This window comes from Epinephelus fuscoguttatus, linkage group LG19 (genome assembly GCF_011397635.1).
Source record: "Epinephelus fuscoguttatus linkage group LG19, E.fuscoguttatus.final_Chr_v1".
In the NCBI taxonomy this organism is placed as follows: Eukaryota; Metazoa; Chordata; class Actinopteri; order Perciformes; family Serranidae; genus Epinephelus; species Epinephelus fuscoguttatus.
The window spans coordinates 8,704,271-8,726,288 of NC_064770.1; the positions used below are offsets into that span (position 1 = coordinate 8,704,271).

General features: G+C 38.7%; 1 protein-coding gene and 1 pseudogene across 1 annotated transcript; both read right to left on the reverse strand.

The window, feature by feature from the left end:
* Positions 1–62: 62 nt before the first annotated feature.
* On the reverse strand, positions 63–10,671 carry cdipt (CDP-diacylglycerol--inositol 3-phosphatidyltransferase (phosphatidylinositol synthase)). The gene is made up of 6 exons (XM_049561607.1): positions 10,483–10,671; positions 9,358–9,492; positions 8,358–8,511; positions 5,239–5,320; positions 5,039–5,120; positions 63–4,682 (listed from the first exon to the last, which is right to left on the reverse strand). Exons 1-6 carry the CDS (start codon positions 10,523–10,525, stop codon positions 4,540–4,542), a joined length of 639 nt encoding a protein of 212 aa, XP_049417564.1. The 5' UTR covers positions 10,526–10,671; the 3' UTR covers positions 63–4,539.
* Positions 10,672–18,885: 8,214 nt separating this feature from the next.
* LOC125879539 (serine/threonine-protein kinase TAO2-like) lies at positions 18,886–21,675 on the reverse strand (annotated as a pseudogene).
* Between the last annotated feature and the right edge of the window lie 343 nt (positions 21,676–22,018).

The following is a 22,018-nucleotide window of genomic DNA, read 5'->3' on the forward strand; positions in this document are numbered from 1 at the left end:
ATTAAATATGAACGTAAGCAGCACACGGACCTGGAAGGGGAAAAAACAAACAAACAACAATCTGGTTTCCATCGTCTTTATTTTACAGTATATTCAAACCACCTGTGCTCCAAACCAAATAACCATCAAATATTCTAATTACTACATTTGACGTAATTTAAATCTTTAAATATAGTATTAAACTTAGCTTTACTTCGTCGATATACATTTCTGTTCTAGAATAATACATTCTGGGAAATGAGTTCCATCAAAAAACAAATATTGATATTTTAACACTTTTAAACACACACGCGCACACGCACACGCACACCCACACGTTCTGCATTGAAACATGGTTTTACAGAGGTCTATAAGCAGCACATACATACAGTCAGTGGCTTTAAAATGTACAAACCATAATACTTGGTGCTCCTCACGTCATATATAACCTATGACCTGCATCACTTTCTAACTGTTTCTAAGTCAAAAGCAAACACGTCTCTTCTACCACAAAAACATGTCTCAAAACATCACATAATTGTCAAATAAGCACAAACTGATCAACTTCCCTCTACTGCGACAATCACCATTTAATTGACACCAAAATATCAGCAGGAATCTCCAGAAAATCATAAGAAAAGCAATAAGGAGTGGCTCGGAAGTTTTCTCTTTAACATGAACAAAAGGGTGTCGTCTGCATCAAGTGAATAAAACTTCAGTGTTTTGGTCTGTCATAGAGTTCAGGGACACAACTTCATCTTCATATATGTAAAAAAAAATAATAACAATAAATGCTAAATAATTTGGGAATAAAGGTAAAGCAGCTCAAGTACCACTTTCTTTTAAGTCACACTTTGTCAGCAAGAGTCTATCTGTCAAACTAATGGCCTTACTGCTGGTTAATAAATCTTTTACAAATGTTTTTTTTCTTGCTCCTCAGCTCATCAGGTACACCCTGGACCCTAATCTGTTATTGATGACTTTAGAGCTGCAGCTTTCCATTATTTTCTCAATTCATCATTTGGTCCCTAAAACGTCAAAAAACAGTAAAAGAAAATGTCCAACACAGTTTCCAACAGCTGAAACTGACATATTTAAATGTCTTATTTTGGCTGAAAAACGTCCGAAACCCACAGATATTAAATGTAATATCACAGGAGACAACCAGAACATCAAATATTCACTTATGAGAAGGAACCTTGGAACCTGAGTTTTTGTCATTTCTGCTTACAATAATGCTCAAAAATAGCTGCAGAAACATTTCTACATGCAGATATAACCAGCAAATGGTATTTCTCACAAACTGTCAATCCAAATGTTGTGGATTAGTCATTTATAACCAATCCATAAAGCATTATTTAAAGATTTATTCACCGTTAATAAAGCCATAGAGGCTGGCTTAGTGTGTGGTACTGCAGTTACAATGGATGTCAGATAATGTGATACAATGATTGTTATCATACTGGTTGTTCTGGTTTCCAATATTTCAAATATATATATATATATATATATATATATATATATATATATATATATATATATATAGTCTCAGTAATATGTTTTAGCTTCTTTTGATTTCACATGTTATATATTTCGTTTGACTATCATTTTTCAAAATGATACATTTCTTAATAAACATATTTTATAGTCGTTTTAGCCTGATTGTCTTTTTCATATTCGAACTTCCAGATGTTTCAGATGAGTACAACCAAACTGGACAAAAGAGTGGCTGTAAAACACGAGCAGCTTCACATAAAATGACTCGTGATCTAAATGTGGTATAGGAGCACCAGAACTTCACTGTGGTTGCTGTCTCTGGCCTCTACAGATTCATTTCTCAAACATCCAGTGTGAATATTAAACTCCCCGTCTTTGACTGCTCAACAACTTTCATGATTATCAGAATTCAAGGTAATGAAAATGCTACAAAGAGCCATCTGCTGAGGCATGTTAAGACATCATTGAAAGAAAAAAGGAGTTAGGATCATGAAGGTGTGTAACAGTTATAACATTTCTAGTTTGTGCTTCTTATGTATCATCATTACATCCTTGTCACAGAGTTAAAGATGAGTCCCTCTAAAACATAAAACCCACAAGGTTGTTTAAAGGGGACCCATTATACCTTCTCTTATTTTCTGTCATATCTATAATGTCACAGTGTCCGACGTTCACACTGAATGTGGCCAAAGCTTCAAATGATGTGGTAGATTAATGTAAAAGTAATCTTTGTAAGAATGGTCTCAGACCATTAGGAATACTCTGTTAAGTTTTTCTTCTACTTTTTTTTTGGGGACAAGCTGACGCCAGCTCATGATGCATTTCTTCATGTGGTCATCTGCTCTATGCACTGGTGATGCACGGGTCGACCCACAACCCTTGGGTTCTGTGGGCTGACCTGCGCGTTGGATGGTTTGGGTTAGAAAATATCGTTGGTTTCTCTTGAGTGGATCTTAAAGTGACAAAGCAGCATTCTGAGTAAGTTATAACTTACAGAAACACTGCAGCAGTCCACCTTTCACCTTCTCTTCCCCTCTCTCTGTCTCTCCCAATCACACACAGCAAGCGGCTTCATCATCAGCCCTGCTGCGCTCGAGTTTCTGTTATACGCTATTTGACCTTATTAAATCTCTCCAGTCCACTATAAATATTTCCCTCTGAGAATATGCAGGACTAACACTGTGTCCTAACAGCATGCAAGCCTCTCTTATGTTACATCATGTAAACAATCAAACAACTGTACCGATCAGCTGGGAGCTCATGTAAACAAACCACGTATGATATCAGCTGTGCTCCAAAGATCACATTGGAGACCTAACCACTCAAATGATGAGTGAGTACTTGCTGTTTACCTACTTTTGTACTTTTTAAACAAAAAATGCACATTTTACATTGTGATATTTACTGATATTGACACACAATACAGCTAAAAGCAAGTTGGATATTATTTCCCAAACTTTCAGCTCTGGTTTTTGGGTTGGGTTCAGGTGATTTGCGAGGCAGGTGGGGCGAACTGGCTCTCGTAATGGGTTGGGCTGATGCAGGTTTTAAAAACCCTGACCCATGCATGATTACCAGGCACGCTACAGCAAGTGTTTCCAACACACTGCTACATGAGCTACATGCTAATGTCAGGGAAACATGGAATCCTGCTTGCTGATGTTGTTTATTTCTCACCGATTTCAGATCATACTCCTACTGGAAGATGTCTGGATGCAAAGATTTGGTTTAGAAGTTTTTATTGGTAATTGTTCATGTTAGAAAGTGCCGCTGTACTCTGTTACAGTCACCCCCGGCTCAATGATGGTACAGATAATGAAGACCTGGAAACACTCTTTTGGGAGGAGGGCTCAGGAGACAGGCACTAAAATGGAACACTTCAGATGGTGTTCCAGCACAGACAGTATGAGGAAAATAACCATTGACCCTTAAAGCATGTAAACATGTTCTAGTAGAAACTCAAAATACAAGGATGAATCTGAAAATGAGCAGAATAGGTCCTCTTTAACAGCATTTTGTGCAGCTCTGAAGGTTTCTCCAGGATTTGTAAACACTCTTCAAATCATCTTCTGCTGCTTGATAAACAACATTTTTTAACATGTTTCTAAAGTTGGGACGAGGATTTTTCATTCAAAGCAAACATGATAGCTCCAGGGTTTCCTCGCACTAGATTGGCTGGCTGTTGCAAAATCAATATGAACTTTTAACTTCAACTCCACAGAGACTGATTTCAGCCTGGTGTCTGATCTGTAGCGCAGGAGGTGACTGAGTGAACGGTTTGTCTCAGACATTTTTAATTTCTTCTGACATTGTGACATGCTGCTCTAATTTAACATGGCAAAACAACACTACGATGTGATCATTTAATCAATCGCCTGCTGAGCTGGATCAGACGGATCCTCCTTATCAATATAGTTATTAGGCGCCAGTTAAACCCGCCACCTCAGTCATTAAATATGCGGCCTTTGCTGTGTGTCTGCTCCTTTTTTTCTTCTGAAGCTTAATATTATATTTGATAAAAATGGCATAATTTCTTCCATCACTTTGAAAAACTCTGGGAAACCCTGAGCCAGAAAAGACAGATTATCTAAATAAAACTAATTTTATGAGCTGAAACTGTGACTCAGATGTGAAAAAATACATAAGAGGGACAAACTGAAAATACTGACTGCCCATTCATACATCCATCTAGTACAGGGTGATGCTTATGAAAGTCTTCTTTTACAATATATGACTTTTGATATTGGGAGATCAATTTTGACACATAATTCTCACTGCATTTATTGTCATATCACCAAAGTGTCAAACCTGTCAACAGCGTATGTTTGTAAAATAAATCAGAGAAAAATCAACTGTAGAAACTGTTGAACTCTTGTTTTGAGACACATCTAATTTGCAATATTTGGTCATAAACTTTCTGTCTTTCTGAAGTTGTCAGACAAACTGAAGTGATGTGTTTCACGCTGTATTTAAGTGCACAAAGTCTACCGTTAAACCCTTATAATAGTAATAAATAAAAACCGTGGTGGATTTGTTGCTGAGGCTCTCACTCACTCCTCTCTCTCACTGCGTCTTCCTCTTTGCCTCCCGCTCGGCTACGTCGAGGGCGGCCATGTTCTGGGAGGCGGTGACTAGGTGCACGAGGCTGATGCCGGTCTTCACCACGCAGATGATAAAGCACAGTCCCTGCAGCCAGTAGAGCCATGCTGCAGCAGAGGGAACTGAATTAGGTTGTTTTCAGGGTGGAAAAGCCTCTGATGTGCTTGGTGAAAAATGACTTCAACCGACAAAATAGTTGCCAAATAATTTTCTGTCAACTGCCTAATTGATTAATGGACTGATCATTTAAGCTGTGCGTGTATTAACTGTTTAGGAGTATAATTTATAACTAAACATCACATTTTAGGAGCTCTTCATATGCTATGTCTGCAAAAATCTTAAGCTGTTAAAGTAACTAAAGCTGTCAGATAAATGTAGTGAAACATAAGTAGAAAACTAAAGTACAAGTATCAAAACTGTACTGTACTTACTCATTAGATGTTAAGGAGAAGGAACATCTTACCTGCAGGTTCCTGGATGTGATGGAGAAGGTAGAGCAGACAGAAGAAGAGCTCGTTCCCAGCACACATCACAAACAGCACTGGCTGCAGGACACAAACACTCAGTCATTCTCTTTCATTTTAGAGTTACAGAGATTTAATGCATGATGCACAGCATCTGTGTGTGTGTGTGTGTGTGTGTGTGTGTGTGTGTACTCCTCACCTTGGATGTGTAGTAGATTCGGAGAATAGGGTTGCCGGAGAGGTCGATGGACTTGTGACTAGCCGATCCGTGTATTGTCGAGCTGAGAAATTTTAAATTAAAAGAAATTTTAGGCTGATTACAGTTATGTATTATGCGATTACAGCCTTCACATGCAGCCGTTGTAGCGAACATGCGCCTCCTTATAAATATAACTCCACATTGGCAGCAAGAGTTACCTCATATTCAGTAACTTACCTGGATGTAACTTCACTTCTGTAAGTACATGTGTAGCCCTGGGTCACTTTGTATAACAGAGTACATGAAAGAATATAAACTGAGTTACTTTTGAGACTATAATTAAAACATGAAACCTTTGCTGAGAGGAAACCATGTCCACACACAAAAATTGGTGAATAAAATATTTATATATACAGTACAGGCCAAAAGTTTGGACACACCTTCTCATTCAATGCGTTTTCTTTATTTTCATGACTATTTACATTGTAGATTCTCACTGAAGGCATCAAAACTATGAATGAACACATGTGGAGTTATGTACTTAACAAAAAAAGGTGAAATAACTGAAAACATGTTTTATATTCTAGTTCTTCAAAATAGCCACCCTTTGCTCTGATTACTGCTTTGCACACTCTTGGCATTCTCTCCATGAGCTTCAAGAGGTAGTCACCTGAAATGGTTTCCACTTCACAGGTGTGCCTTATCAGGGTTAATTAGTGGAATTTCTTGCTTTATCAATGGGGTTGGGACCATCAGTTGTGTTGTGCAGAAGTCAGGTTAATACACAGCCGACAGCCCTATTGGACAACAGTCTTGAAGGAGTTCCCAGAGGTGTTTAGCACTTGTTGGCCCCTTTGCCTTCACTCTGCGGTCCAGCTCACCCCAAACCATCTCGATTGGGTTCAGGTCCGGTGACTGTGGAGGCCAGGTCATCTGCCGCAGCACTCCATCACTCTCCTTCTTGGTCAAATAGCCCTTACACAGCCTGGAGGTGTGTTTGGGGTCTTTGTCCTGTTGAAAAATAAATGATCGTCCAACTAAACGCAAACCGGATGGGATGGCATGTTGCTGCAGGATGCTGTGGTAGCCATGCTGGTTCAGTGTGCCTTCAATTTTGAATAAATCCCCAACAGTGTCACCAGCAAAACACCCCCACACCATCACACCTCCTCCTCCATGCTTCACAGTGGGAACCAGGCATGTGGAATCCATCCGTTCACCTTTTCTGCGTCTCACAAAGACACGGCGGTTGGAACCAAAGATCTCAAATTTGGACTCATCAGACCAAAGCACAGATTTCCACTGGTCTAATGTCCATTCCTTGTATTTCTTGGCCCAAACAAATCTCTTCTGCTTGTTGCCTCTCCTTAGCAGTGGTTTCCTAGCAGCTATTTGACCATGAAGGCCTGATTCGCGCAGTCTCCTCTTAACAGTTGTTCTAGAGATGGGTCTGCTGCTAGAACTCTGTGTGGCATTCATCTGGTCTCTGATCTGAGCTGCTGTTAACTTGCGATTTCTGAGGCTGGTGACTCGGATGAACTTATCCTCAGAAGCAGAGGTGACTCTTGGTCTTCCTTTCCTGGTCGGTCCTCATGTGTGCCAGTTTCCTTGTAGCGCTTGATGGTTTTTGCGACTCCACTTGGGGACACATTTAAAGTTTTTGCAATTTTCCGGACTGACTGACCTTCATTTCTTAAAGTAATGATGGCCACTCGTTTTTCTTTAGTTAGCTGATTGTTTCTTGCCATAATATGAATTTTAACAGTTGTCCAATAGGGCTGTCGGCTGTGTATTAACCTGACTTCTGCACAACACAACTGATGGTCCCAACCCCATTGATAAAGCAAGAAATTCCACTAATTAACCCTGATAAGGCACACCTGTGAAGTGGAAACCATTTCAGGTGACTACCTCTTGAAGCTCATGGAGAGAATGCCAAGAGTGTGCAAAGCAGTAATCAGAGCAAAGGGTGGCTATTTTGAAGAAACTAGAATATAAAACATGTTTTCAGTTATTTCACCTTTTTTTTGTTAAGTACATAACTCCACATGTGTTCATTCATAGTTTTGATGCCTTCAGTGAGAATCTACAATGTAAATAGTCATGAAAATAAAGAAAACACATTGAATGAGAAGGTGTGGCCAAACTTTTGGCCTGTACTGCATATATATATATATATATATATATATATATATACAGTATATATATATATAATATATATATGACTTCAAAGGCTGTATCCTGTTTACCTTTATATACTGTTACTTACTGCTCTACTACCTCTTTACATCTCTGTATGTACTATATGTATATATATTGTATTGTTGTTATATCCATATAACAAATAGACTGTGATATATCTGCACAGCAGCAGATAATGTTCAACATTTTCAGGCAGACATCACTAGATCAAATGTCAGAGGCAGAATGGCAGACAGGCGTAACAGTGACCCTGACATGCATTTTCACTCCAGTGTTCACTTCGGACCCTATTTTTATGATGGACTTTTTTTGTGAGTATATGATAATAATTTAATGCAAGTACTCGAGTAAAGAAATCACTTAAAATTCCCATCCATAGTTCTGTGTGTGTAGCATGGAGGGGGCTACAACTACATTTCATTGTGTAATCCTGTACCGTATATTGACAATAGTCAAACTGTTGCAAGGGTCCTAAAGACAGAGGCATGTGATATGCTGTAAAGCCCTCTGAGGCAAATTGTAATTTGTGATATTGGGCTTTATAAATAAAATTGATGATGATGATGATAAATTATTTAAACCTCGTGCACAAAATAAATTGAATTTGCTCTGTTTTTTAGTCCCAGATAAAGATTCAAAAAAGCCTGACACAAAGACTGCTCAGGTCGACACTTGTGACTCGACTTCCAGTGGCACCACCTGCGCAGGTTAAACAGGTTCTGGTGTTACCTCAGAACACTGTCTACAGCTGAACACTGAACAGTTAATGTTCCTGCCCACAGACTAATGTAATGTTTAATCAGCATTAATATCATCTTGTTCCTCATCCACATGGCAGAGAATCTATTCTGCAAGCAACAGTCACCCTGAGGGTTAAATCCATGTGAGGACAGAGACTTGTCTTGATAATAGCGTACCTGTGCAGGTGCAGCCAGTGGCTGGCTATGTCCACACACATGCTGATCTGGAACAGGAAAGTGTAGGAGGGGTAGAGCAGGGACAGATTCACCAGCAGACACATGGTGGCACAGCGGTCAGTCAGCATGTCCATCATGGCTCCAAACTTAGTGGCTGAAAAAAAGCATCAGTAAATATAGAAAGTCAGGAGAATATAAAAAACCTCATCTGTTTATTCCTAGCTGGGGTTAAGACTTTAGTGGTGAATGTTAAACTGAAGATGCTGAAACTTTTTTATATTTTTCTCTGGTAAATAAAGACTTGTCTCTCAGCCTAACACAGATATTCAAAGACGTAGGTTTGGTTTAAGAAGTGGAACGGACACAATTATTAAAACATTAAGGGAGTATTGACTGTGCATAAAAATGTACATTAAATGATTTTTTTAATTAAAAAAAATGGCAAACCTGTTCTGTGTGCAAGTGCACTGGGAGCAACTTAAAACTGGAGTCATATTCCTTGTATCTGTACACATACCTGGCCCCTTCAGTTCCTGAGATATGATCTTGAAGAATGCTGGAATGTGAAGCTGACCTTTGACCTTTTGGATCTATAATGTCATCACTTCATCATTTTATCCCACTAGGTAATGTTGTGAAATTTCGTCATATTTAGCATATGAATTCACGGCCAAAAATGTGTTCTGTGAGGTCACAGTGACCTTGACTTTTGACCACCAAATTCTAATCAGTTCATTGTTGAGTCCAGGTACTGTAGGTTTTTGTGCCAAATTTGAGGAAATTCCCTCAAGGACTTCTTGTGATATTGCATTTACGAGAATGAGACGCACACAAGGTCATGGTGACTTTGAATTCCCACCACCAAAATCAACTCATCCTTGAGTCCAAATAAACGTTTGTACCAATTTTGAGTTAATTCCCTCAAGGCCTTCCAAGGCTGAGAGGTACATGTTCATCACTCCATACCCAGTGGAAAATAATGATCCTCACAAATACGTACACTGATTGAGTGCCCGTGCAGCGTAGCCATCAAAATTATCAAGCAGAGCACTGAGCAGGTAGCAGAAGACGGCGGGCCACGGACAGCAGGGCATCAGGTAGAAGGAAACCAGAGCCAACACAATGCGGCCGTAACCTGCAGGTAAAAAGAACAAGTTACATGTGGAGAAATGTGGACAAGTTTCTCTTGTCCAGAAACATTAAGCTTAACCTTGTTTGCTGGCCTGACTGGTACTGTGCAATTAACAATTTTGAGGTACTCCTACTATACTTGGCTATTTTCATTTTTTAGTTCTACTTCACAGTATCTTAGAGGGAAATATTATACTTTCTACTGCATTTTAAAACTTAAGTTCCTCTTCAGATTTAGATTGTCAATACAAAATAGAATAACCTAATAAATGATGATGCATTATTACAGTTAACCTACCACACAGTATAAAGTAGGCTAAAACAAAAATGTTCTCTCTACCTTTAGCAGCTGCAACAGTAAAGTGATGAACACTGATGATCAATGCATCAATACTAAAATGAAATTATAAAATACTTTAAGTTTAATTTCATGCTAATACTTCTGTACTTTTACTCAAGTCATTTTTTGAATAAAGGGCTTTTACTTGCAGCTGAGTATTTACACACTGGTATCTCTTTTGTCTTGAGATGTGCATACATAAAGTCAATCAGACATTAATTACATTGAGTATGTTTATTAATCGGTATATCTATAGCAGTTACAGTAAATGCTTCTATACTTCCATGAAGATTTAGAATTATTAGTTCGTTTGTGAGCCTCTGAAAATAAGTCGAAGTCTACATGTGACACCTAATCACAGTTTCTGAACTTGAGTTTAATCTAAGTGGGATTTCTCATTGTCAGACAATTAACGTTAGAGGCCTGAGGAGCTCTAAGTGCTTTGAATTTCACAATATACATGGCAAAAACTGGGGGGAAAAAGATAACGTTAGAAAATTAAATAATCCAGATATAACAGTAGATGGATAACATTATGTTGTATCGGCACTTTTTTGAATAGATTTCGGTGCGACTCGTCTCACAGCAGCATCCATCCTGTATGTTGGCTAACTCTCAGCTAGCTACATGATGGAAAACACGATAGAAACTCACCAATTAAATTGGGAACGAAGACAAAAATATTTTCCTGCGTCATCTTCGATGTTCGGGTGGTTTGCTGTCGTCTTTTTGTTTCTGTTAGCTTCGTGTTTTAACTCGTATTTTACAGAGAAACTCATTCAAAGAGCGACAGTTGAATGTATGTTGAGCGGTGACTTCCGCAGCGATGCTAAACGTCAAGTGTCAGACCATATCACAACTTCCGGTTAATTTTCTAAATAAAAGTCTTAAAATGGCGCTGGAGATTTTCGACCTCAAACCTCAAATTAAAATATGTGAGGTATAATAAAAACAAAACGACGCTGTGATGATTATTGTTTATAACCCCCCTCACAATGTATTTTTCTTAATAATAATATACATACTATATAGTATAAGCCTACATATTATACTGTACAGTAACTAACCATACGAGGCCTATATCATGTTATATTAGAATATATTGCTAAATCATATTATCATATTACTTTAACTACTATTAACGTACACCTTACACTATATCTTACACTTCATAATATACAATACAGCACTATATCATACTATATTGTGTTATGTTATATTGTCTTACCTCATCCTATAGCTACTCTATTATGTTTCTGTTTTGCTATATTATTACAGGCAACACTATGTATCATTACTTAATCACAATAAGATATATATGATTGTGGTTTGCGCAGTTTACACTTTAACTTGAAACTTGCCGCCTCACCTCATCAATTTGTCTTTCATTGCTCTTGTAGCTATAGTTCCTATTTTTACTTTTACTCTTATACTAGTTGTATACCTCTTATTTTATTTATTTATTTATCTTTACTTTCTCTATTAATCTGTACTTATTTCTGTCTTTGTGCTGCAAATAACACCTGAATTTCCCCTCTGAGGATAAAGAAAGAGTTATGTTATTTTAGAGCTGGAAAGTCAGTCAGTTAATCATTAGTTGATGAGGTGGACCTGTTTTGATTGTCAGCTAATATATAAGTCATTTTTTAAGCATGAATAATGAGCTTCTGAATATAAACGTTCATTGAAAATCAAATAAGAGCCCAGCAGTTAATTTATTCTAAGCATACAGTTAAACTCAGTGTCAATATAAAACTGTTTAAAACATCAGGTGTCACAGCTATTGTCTACTGTACTTTCAGTGGTGGAATGTAACTAAGTACTTTAACTCATCATTGTACAGAGAATCTTTTCATTTCATGTCACTTTCTACTTCAAACTCATCTCAGAGGTAAATATAGTACTTTTATTGCAAGATTTTTTATCTGGCAGCTTCAGTTACTTTACAAATGAAAATGTTCATATAATACACAACACAAATATTACCAATTAGTCGAACAACTGAAAATAAAATAGAACTTATTTTAATGGTTGAAGTCATTTTTTATGTCTAACATTTTATGGTTTCAACTTCACATGTGTGAAGATTCGCTGCTTTTCCTTTTAGTAATTTTAATTATTGTAATGTATTATTAATAATCTTGAGGTTTGGACTGTTGATTGGACAAACAAACGTTGTGAAGGTGCCCCTCAAGCCTCTGGGTATTTCTGTGATGTCACAAATCTTACAAACCAAACAATCAATTGATTAACAGAAAAATAATCAGCAAATTAATCCAACAAGATAATTATCAGTAGTTAATGGTTCAAAATGAGCTTTACCTCAACCAGTAAAATGCTGCTTTTACATTAATGCATGATAATTATCTAACGATGTAATAATAATGCTATAACAGTCACAGGGAACATTTTTTAATACTTTAGGTAGCCTACATTTACCTGATTATACTTACATATTTGACTTAAATAGCATATCCAATGCAGGACTTCTAACAGAGTATTTTTACAGTGCTGTATTAGTAGGCTACTTTTACTTTTGTTAAAGATTTTAGTAATAATTCTCCACATTTATTTTCAGACATAGCTGAGAGAAATAGCCTACCTCAAGTTGTGCTTTTATTTTAAAAGAAAATATCCAACATTCCGGTCTCAGCGCGAATCCGCTTGGTTGGGTCGTGACGTCATGTGACGCAGCGTGCACCGCGCGCCTCCCCTTTAATTACGTCTGCCAGAAGTTCAGCGGGAGTGTGTTTCCTCCAAGACAAGAAAAAAAGGCGAAAACTAGTTCATGATAAAAAATAAAAAACACCTCATAGTATTTACTTATTTATTTATGACATATGAAAAAGAGGTCTTTATAGATGTTTTGTACACTTAAATTCAACAAACCATATATATCTATCTTTGTATCTATCTATCTATCTATCTATCATTGAAATATAGTATATTTGTTATGTTTTTAACCTTTTACTAAAATTGATCAGATTTCGGGCTCCATATGAATTTAGTTATCACCAATTTAGAAAAAATGTACATATGATGTAAACATCTCAGGATAAATTCATATCATGCAGTGTTTCAAGTGGAAAATAATGTGTGTTGTCCTCAGTTGGGGAAAATAAATTCATACTGACATGTTTGGTGTCCTTGAAAATGTTGAGACCTGAACAAGCACTCAAAATAAGGTTAAGAGTTCTCCTGTAAACACTTAGATTCAGACAGACATGTCTTCTCACTTTTTAAGCACCAGTTAACACCTGAACCACTCAAAACACAACATGAAAACAATGACAACAAACACATCGTCTGTTTTTGTTCATTTATTTCTCCAAAATTATTTTGTTACGTTTCTGTACAACTTATTTCTCAACTCTCCTCCAAACATTTTGAACCTGAACATTTTAAACTCGGCCTCCTGCTGTAAAAACTGTTTTAACTCCATCCATCACACATCCATCCTGCTCTACACAGACTCTCATTATCATCATCATCATCATCATCATCTCTTTCTCGTCAGTGTATTAACCTGCTGGCCACAACAGTCGGGGCGTGTTTGGGGGAAAGAGAAGTTGTTTCTTTCCTTTAGAGGCTGAGGCAGAAACAGTGAACAAGGTGGGTTTGTCCCACAGAAACATGTAAAACTGCACTAGGAAACATATGGACCCACATTAAAACAAGGAACTACTAATTAAAGGAATAACAGCATGGCATTTTGGGAAATCTGCTTGTTTGCTGTTGAGTCATAGACAGACTGAAACAAGCGGCATTTTCACTACATTTTAAAAGAGGTAAATTCACATCTTTTTGTTCACATCTTCTGCCCTTGAACACACCACTAGGTACAGTTTACGCTCCTAGCTGCAACACCAAATGACTTCATCTGACAAAACAACAATGGCAACTAAATTAGAGCTGAAATAATGAACTGATAAACAGCTGACTTCAACTGACAGTTTAATCGATGATCAATTTATAATAAAAAAACAAAAGGTTAAGTAAATTTCCAGCTTCTTGTAAAATAATTTGTAGTTTTTCTCCGGTTTATCTGACGGTAAACTAAATGTGACTGGACTGTTGGTCAGAAATAACAAGACATCTGAAGACCATTTTATAAGCCACACAGTCAGTCAATTAAGTCAATTAAAAATGTGAACAGTCACCAACTCATTTTCTGTCGGCTACTTAATCCATTAATTGACTAATCCTTTCAGTTCAAAAAAGAATATTTTCATGTGTTGCAGAGTTGCTAAGAACTAAAGAATTAACAGGCATTTTTCACTTTTTTTCAGACCTTCCATTAACCAAATATATTATCAAATTATTGAGAAAATAATCAGCATATTAATGGATAATTAAAATAATCATTAGTTGCTGCTTTAGACTGAAACATCTTCTCATCTGACAGCAAACATGAAAATTTCCCAAAATGTTCCTTTAATTTTTAGGATATGAAAACACAGAAATCCTGATGTCAGTAAACTGATGTGTTGAACTCACAGCTGTAGGTGACTCCAACAATACAAACTGGATAAATCTACTTCTACTTTTCTCTTGGCTGGAGGTACTGAGTGCAGCTTTGATTGGCAAAAAATAAGAAATAACACAACCTCGGAATGATCAGCACTAAAAGTCTTTACAAAATAATGCATTTTAAAAAAAGTTGGCAAAATGAAATCTCACAAACATTTTCTAGAGGTTTTGATGGAGAAGTTGATCGGCCTGCGGCCAGCAGGTTCCTGCCAATCATCTCCATCAGCACAGATCAATACAACATGTTGGGTGACTTGTTTTCACCACCTGAATGTCTCTAGTGTCTCCACATGGGATTAAAGTCCAGCATGTCCTGTAAAGATGACATAAAAAAAAAAATAAATAAAATTCCAGCTTCCACTCTGATGCGTTTTCTGTCCCCTCCTGACCTCAATCTGCATCTCCTGTCAAACATTTGCACAAAGACGGGAAATAAACTAAAAATACTGAAGCAAAATCCAAAGTCTGCATACCAGAAATATGCATTATTTTAAATACACCCAAACATTCTTTTACTATCAGTGCAAATGAGGTAGACGTGACAACTACAGACAGCATCAGATCCAACCCAGTATCACTGAGGTCAGCCTCCTGCAGCAGTGATGGAGGGCCATGTGACGCGTTGGCAGGAAATCAGCTGATTTATTTTCCACCCGTCGGGACGCCGACGCTGCAGGAAGTGACCAGATGATTTTTCTACCCATTCACACTGTGCAAAATCAAATGATGAGCTGTTTATCTGGAAACGGTCTGCTATAAAAACCCCACAAAGTGTTCAATGTCAAATCAATAAATCAGTTTGGGATATATATATAATCATATCAATAACCTGTGTAAACTAAGAGAAATATATGAAATTAGTTAAGAAATTATTAAAACTCAACCGAATTTTGGTAAATGTTATTCTATCGCTTATTTCTATAAGAGTTTTAGACCAAATGCAAGAAAATATTATTTCAAAATGCCTTTTTGGAACTCACCACAGTGAGTGTAAATAAGAAAAAGAAATTTTGGAATAAAGTGGCATGAAATATAACATGTCACTGAGAAAAACAGAATTGAAATAGCTCAAAATGTCTATAGTGAAATAAATATGATATCCAAAAACACTGTTATTGTCAAAAGGATCAAATGTATGTTCATATATGTATTTCTTTAATCCATATTGCTATTTATATCCTCTGTTTGAATGATCTAACATTGAACACTTCTGGGGTCTGTTTTTTGCAGGTTACAGTGTTTTTTGGGGAAAAGTCCTTTGCACAAAGACTTCAGGGTGCAAAATATAAAATAAAAATAAAAACATGGCACCAAACGTCATGAAAGAAATTATTACTATTATTCAGCTCCACCATTGAACGCTCCACCTGGTAATACTGGCTCAAAATAAAAAGTCAAAAGTCAAAAGTAGCCCTCCCCAGAACTGTAGACTCCCACCCTGAGACCTCCACAGGAATGCTGGGAAAGGTAGTCCTTTTGTCCTCCTAAGAAACATTAATATTTTTTTTTCTTTTTATAGCTCTATCACAGTAACATTGCGCTTATTCCCCCACCTAGTGGTCAAAATTGGCAATTACATTTTTAAAAATTAGCATACAACATAAATATTACAGCTGCAGTAGAGGTAATAATAATGATAGCGTCTATTTGTCTGCATCTAGTACAACATCAAGAATCATTATTATTACTCTAACACAGTCTCAGTTAGTGCTTTATGTACACTGGTAAGTACAATGCAAGTCAAAGTGTTTGGACAGTGAACAATCTTCAGTATACCTGCTACATTTACAGGTATCTTACATTTATATGCATTTATATAAATAGGTAGTGTGCATGTTATCCATACAAATGCTGTCTGTACACAAGTTCCATGCACTGAATTGTACTAATTTGTAATGTAACATGTACATCTTATCTACAGATGCAGACCAGACTGTGAAGAGGAGAACGACAGGTGGAGGTGTAGGTAAGCCGTCAGCACACGCACACGCGCACACACTCTTTCAGCAAAGATCGCACACAGATTTAGCACTCGGCTCACTCAAAAATACTCTGGCAGCCCTTTAAAGGAGCAATCTGACTTTTGGGACATTTTGCTCGAGTTATAAGAGATAGAGAGAGATCACTGGTTTCTGTCTTCTCTGCGAGTTCAGTACAGACATGTGGAAGCACAAGGAAAATAAAATATGATCTGGTTTTAACGTTGCATATTCTTGGTGAGCAAGTAAATCCCTGGTGGGCAATATGAACCATGGGTCCACATGAACGAATTTACCATCAGATATCTTTTAATATATTGTTTATGCCACAGTGTCTATTCCTTTAACAACTCTGAATATGTTAGGTCAGAACTACGTGTACGCAAAGGTGTGTTTCTGTAAGTGTTAAACGTTGCTACCCTCACTAGTCTCCAAGTTGTCACGTTTTGTGCACACTGTAATTAAAATGCAATTTAGTTTTTGAAAAATGTGATCATCAATTTCAAATGGCTCTCATAACATAAGCTGTTTTTACAGTGTTTACCCTTAAAGATTCAATTGTGCTGAATTTTTACTGTTGTCTGAGTGCTGTCTTACTTTTACTCCAGTCAACTAATCTAAGTTGAACCTTTTGTTTAAACATCAGGGAAACTCAATATATACACAAATACATACATAAATACGCATATCTAAGCTCACAGAGTATGCTTTTTTAGCATATTTATAGTTACATAACCAATAAACTACAGGGTGTGACCAGATCTCCTGGGGGAAAAGGCATCCATAATTCCAATTGTATGCAATACCATTTAAAATACTTCCATTTATATGATTAAAGTGTTTAATAACATCCAGTGTACCATGGATTCTAGTGGGGCTCGGTTTCTGTCATCTCTCTCCTGTTGTCTTTCTGATAAAGGACATAAAAATGCCCAAAAAATACAAAAAAGGTTCAAATTTGAAACACTGCAAGAGTGACTATGCCAATCACGGGTTTCACTTCCTCAATGGTTTTCTCCTCAATTGTAGTTCAACTACAGAATTCTGGTCTTAATCAAATCAAACAAGCAAAATGTTTTCAGTTTAAAATTGCTAAAATCTAAAAAAAGTAAAATCTTATCACATGGACGTCTGTGATCTAATGTGGATCTACATAAGGGTCCTTGAAACAAAAAGGCTGACTTTTATATCGATGTTAGGCATTAAATTTGTTAGACACCCCTGCTTTCTTTCTGATGTATATTGTTTTATTTTCTGTTTTCTGTGTATTTGTATATTGTATTGATGTTTTTTATGCCTTATGTAAAGCACTCTCAGTTGCCTTAGTGTCTTAAATGTGCTTTATAAATGAACTTGTCACAATGTAGACAGGTGACATATCAATATCAGAATATGAAATGACATGTACTTTTATTAGAGGAATTTATTGCCCACCAAAACCTGTGTTTTATTCAGAGCTGGCAAAGTGTGAACAACTTTTCTTAAAAGGATCCGACTTCTGAAATGCAATGTTCAAAGCTGTGCTATCTCATTCTTTCCTCCTGGATCTAACTGTGACTACATGTGCGAGAGTTAAGGTTGTTGGGAGGTTAACAGTTCCCTCCTGCTAAAGCTAAATGTCTGTACTGAACACCCAGAGATTAAACTGATTAACATCTAATTATCTCGTCCTCTGACTCCTAATTGATACAGCAGACAAGCTTGCTTCAAAAATGTCAGACTGTTTCTTTAAGAAGACTTAAAGGGCAGTGGTAGAGTTGTCTTGGGTCAGCCCAACAAAGAGATGGCAGTGTTTCTTTAATTGTCATATACAGAATCTTATTTATCACTACAAATCAAAGAAATGTGTTTTCAAGAAATCTTCCCTTAGTTGACCCCCGCCCCGCTGAACATATGAAACACTTACAAATCAAAAAACTGGGTTTACAATTTACCGTTATTTACATAGTTACAGTGGTTTTTAAAGCACCGCTAGCCGAGTGGAAGCTCCACAACTGTCGCTGAAAACCAGAATTTAAACCCGCCCGCCAGCTCAACTTTAAACCTGCTGTCAGACTCTGAAGGTCTCAAACCTGAATCTCAAACTGGTCCAACAGGCGACACTAGTCTCCTGCAGTTAAACTGTCATTACTGTGCAACAGATTCAATGTGCCACAAAATGAACAAATGGACTCAAGTCATTTTGTTTTTTGTCAGATTTTACAGTTCGACTTGCTCATTTTGCAGCACATGGCTCATTTTTCACATGTGGACATGTCGTCATTTAGTCTCATCACTGTTCCTGTGCAACTCTTTAATGTGTGGAAGAGGTTAACAGTGATGCTCTGGGTCTTAATACTCGTATATTTCTCTGTAGTGACTCAAAAAAAAGGGCTTCCTCTCTTTCTTTTCTTGTGTATCATGAACATTTATACACACTGTGAGAAAGGAGATACTAAAATTTACACTTAAAAGTGGGGTTATTTGTTTGGGTTTTTTTTTGTTGTTTTATGACTGATTTACTTTGCTCCGGCTCTATGAAGCCTCTTAAAATATGCTAAGAACTTAAAATTTGCTCTCTCTCTCTCTGATAGGTTTTGTTCTACTTCTGTTGGTTTCTTTACAGAAGAAAAATGACAGATCTCAGATCAGATCAGAGAGGAGAAATTGGGCGGTTTCATGAGTAAGAGAGGTGAGAGCCGTTAGAAATGTGAGAAGTGACTGATGTGCTCCGGCTGAGCCCTCCGTCGCTCCCCCCGCCACCCCCCGGCCCTCCAGAGGCCGTCCTCCTCAGAGGCTGGGGGCTGTTTCTGAGGGCCATCAAACTGGGGCCCCTGATGCTCAGGCCCCCACCCCCGTAGCCTCCCTGTGACGATGACGATGAAGAGGCTGAGGAGGGAGGAGAGGAGGAGGAGAGAGAGATGGGAGGAGGTGGTGGTGGGGGAGGCAGGAGAGCCAAGGACTGAGAGGAAGCGTGGGTGGAGAGGTGGTGGTGGTGGACCTGGGAGTGATGGGGGTAGTGACCCCCTCCTCCCACCCACTCCCTGGCCCGCTCGCGCTCCCTGCTGTCGTGGCTGTCCCGGTAGAGCTGTGGCGTGCTCTGATGGTGCTGGTAATGCTGAGGGAGGTAGTGCTGCTGGTGATGATGGTGGGAGGAGGAGGAGGAGGAGGAGGAGGAGGAGGAGTGGCCCCTGCTGCTCTTGTGCAGCTCACTGTCCCTGCCGAGGCCATGGGAAGAGGTGATGGACTCTGCGCGGCTGAAGCTTCCCCCGCTGTGGTTCTGACTGCGCCAGGATGGAGTCGACACCGAGTTCTGCACGCTGTGGCTCCAGTGGCTCCCTGATCGGGGTACTGTACGGGACGGGAGGGCCACCCACTGGAGCCCGAGGAGGGACTGGGGGTCGGGTAGCCCTGGTTGAAGGCCTCGGCCGGGATGCCGCTCAGTGCCATGTTGCTGAATCCGAGACGCATGCTCTCTGAGTCAAAGGCCTCGATCTCATGAGCCTGACGCTCGAGCAAAGTCCGGATTCGCTCCGAACGTTCATTCTGCAGGGAGAGCATCTCCTCCTCGATCTGACAACAGATGTTGAGACTGTTAGCGATTTGTGAGTCACCACAACAACAAACAAGCATGGCAATCACAGCTGGAATCATTAGTTGATTATTGCGCACTTTTCACCTTCAACCTTCAGATACCACACAGTGGAAACACGAGGCAAAACCTGGTTCTTAAAAGTTCAGGTTACAGGTCATTAAAAGCTTCTGTAATGGAAACAGGGCTGAAGTGTGGATATGGTCTAACTGCACACATTAACTTACTCTCATCTTTTCTAGTTGGCAACGTAGTTGTGTCAGGCCAGCAGTAGAGCATTATAAAACACTGAAAAGCTTGGATAGTGTTGTCTGTGTTTAAGAAGACAGTGTAACATTGTGTTCATACCCTTTGCTCCAGTAGCGCCCGGCGGATGGACACCCTCTGCTCCAGGTCCTTCACCTCCCGCTCGTGCTGAGTGTCTGTGTGGATCTTGATCTTGCTCTGGTAGGCGTTGAGTAGCTCCAGCTCCTGCTGCAGTTGCATCCTCAACACCTGGTACTCTGCCTCCTGGGTCTCATCTAGGCGCAGCTGTGCGAACAAACAGGAATGAGCATCAGTATCAGAAGAGCTCAATCTGCTCAGAGCACTGAGGTGATGATGTGACAGCTGTTGTTAAAACAGCAGGAAAATAGTGTTGTTGTTTTGTTTTTTTTTATCAGATGTGTTTGCAGCAATCTCTTGCAATCTAATGCTATGTACCGGGACACTGCTAATGCAGCTTGCCGTGCTGCTGTAGCTCAGTCGTAACTGTAACTGATGCTGAGACTCTACTGACTGTGTGACTGGTAGACGGCGGTGGGTGGCGCAACAGGCCAAAACACAAATTCAAAACATAAACATGATTTGCGGACCATAATTTTTTTTTTTTTTTTTTTTTTAAATGCAAATATTCTGGCTGTACTATTGTTGTCCGTGAGATCAGTATGTTGTATGAACATTATTCCTTAGTCTCTGTGACATATTAGAAGGATTTTATGACTATTTGCTTTAGATTTCTTACATATAGCTCCTTTAAAACAGAAAATCAACTATAAAAATTCTTGTTTATTTTCTGTAGATAAATTCAAAAAAGTGTTTCAGCTAAAGTATTTTCATTGTATAACTTCAGTTTTGCTGCGAGATAATTAGAAGATAAGATGTCACTTTATTAAGCAAATTGCTGTGCAGCAGTCACATTACAAAGTAGGACAGAGATAATTAAATGATAATTAAATCATTTTGTCAGGCTGTGCCATTAAAAAATAATAGTTGGTATTTATTGTTTGTAGAAATCTTCTTTGTCGACCTGCTGATTTGTGCTGCTCACACAAACGAAAATTTCCACAACACTGCTTGTACTTTTGCTTTTATTTTCAAACTGTGATGAACACATTGAGGTGATGCTGATGCACTGATGGATGACGTGTGGTGTGTTGAGGTGCAGATGCAGTTTCAGGTGTACAAGGTGCGCGGGTTTCCTTGCCTTACTCACAGCCTGTGTGGACAGCATGTCGTTGATGGAGTGGTCGTACTGCTCGGCCAGGATGGCCAGCTTACGTGTTTGCTCCTCTTTGATGCGTTTGAGGACGGCCTTGTGGTCGGATTTGGGAGTGCTCTCTAGCAGGTGGTTCCTCAGGGCTTTGTACTGACGAGTCTGGATCTTACACGTCTCCTGGAACTGGCGCGATCTGCAGCTCTTTGGACTGAAACATGGTTTTGATAACAATCAGATGATATTTGATATATTTTACTTTATTTGGACGTGCTTTACTTGAGCATTTCCATTCTTTGAAATATACCTCTACCTCTCAGTACTAATCAACCCTAGTGAACAAAGTATCTAAAATTGACTCCACGTTGAAACTGCAACATTAAAATATTTTAACATGCAAGACCTAGTGATAAAGATAAGTAATAAATAGACCCGTTTCCACCGCAGGAACTTCGGGGTAAATTTACGGGGCCGGGGCCGTTGGTGCATGTCTCCACCGCAGCAACCACCCCCGAAGGACAGAGTTCCGGAACTTTTACAGGGGCTAAACAAGTCCCTGCCTACCCTACCTCCTGGCTGGGGCTTGGGGGTTACTTGGTGCTGATTGGATATACTCAAGGCGGAATGTGACGTCAG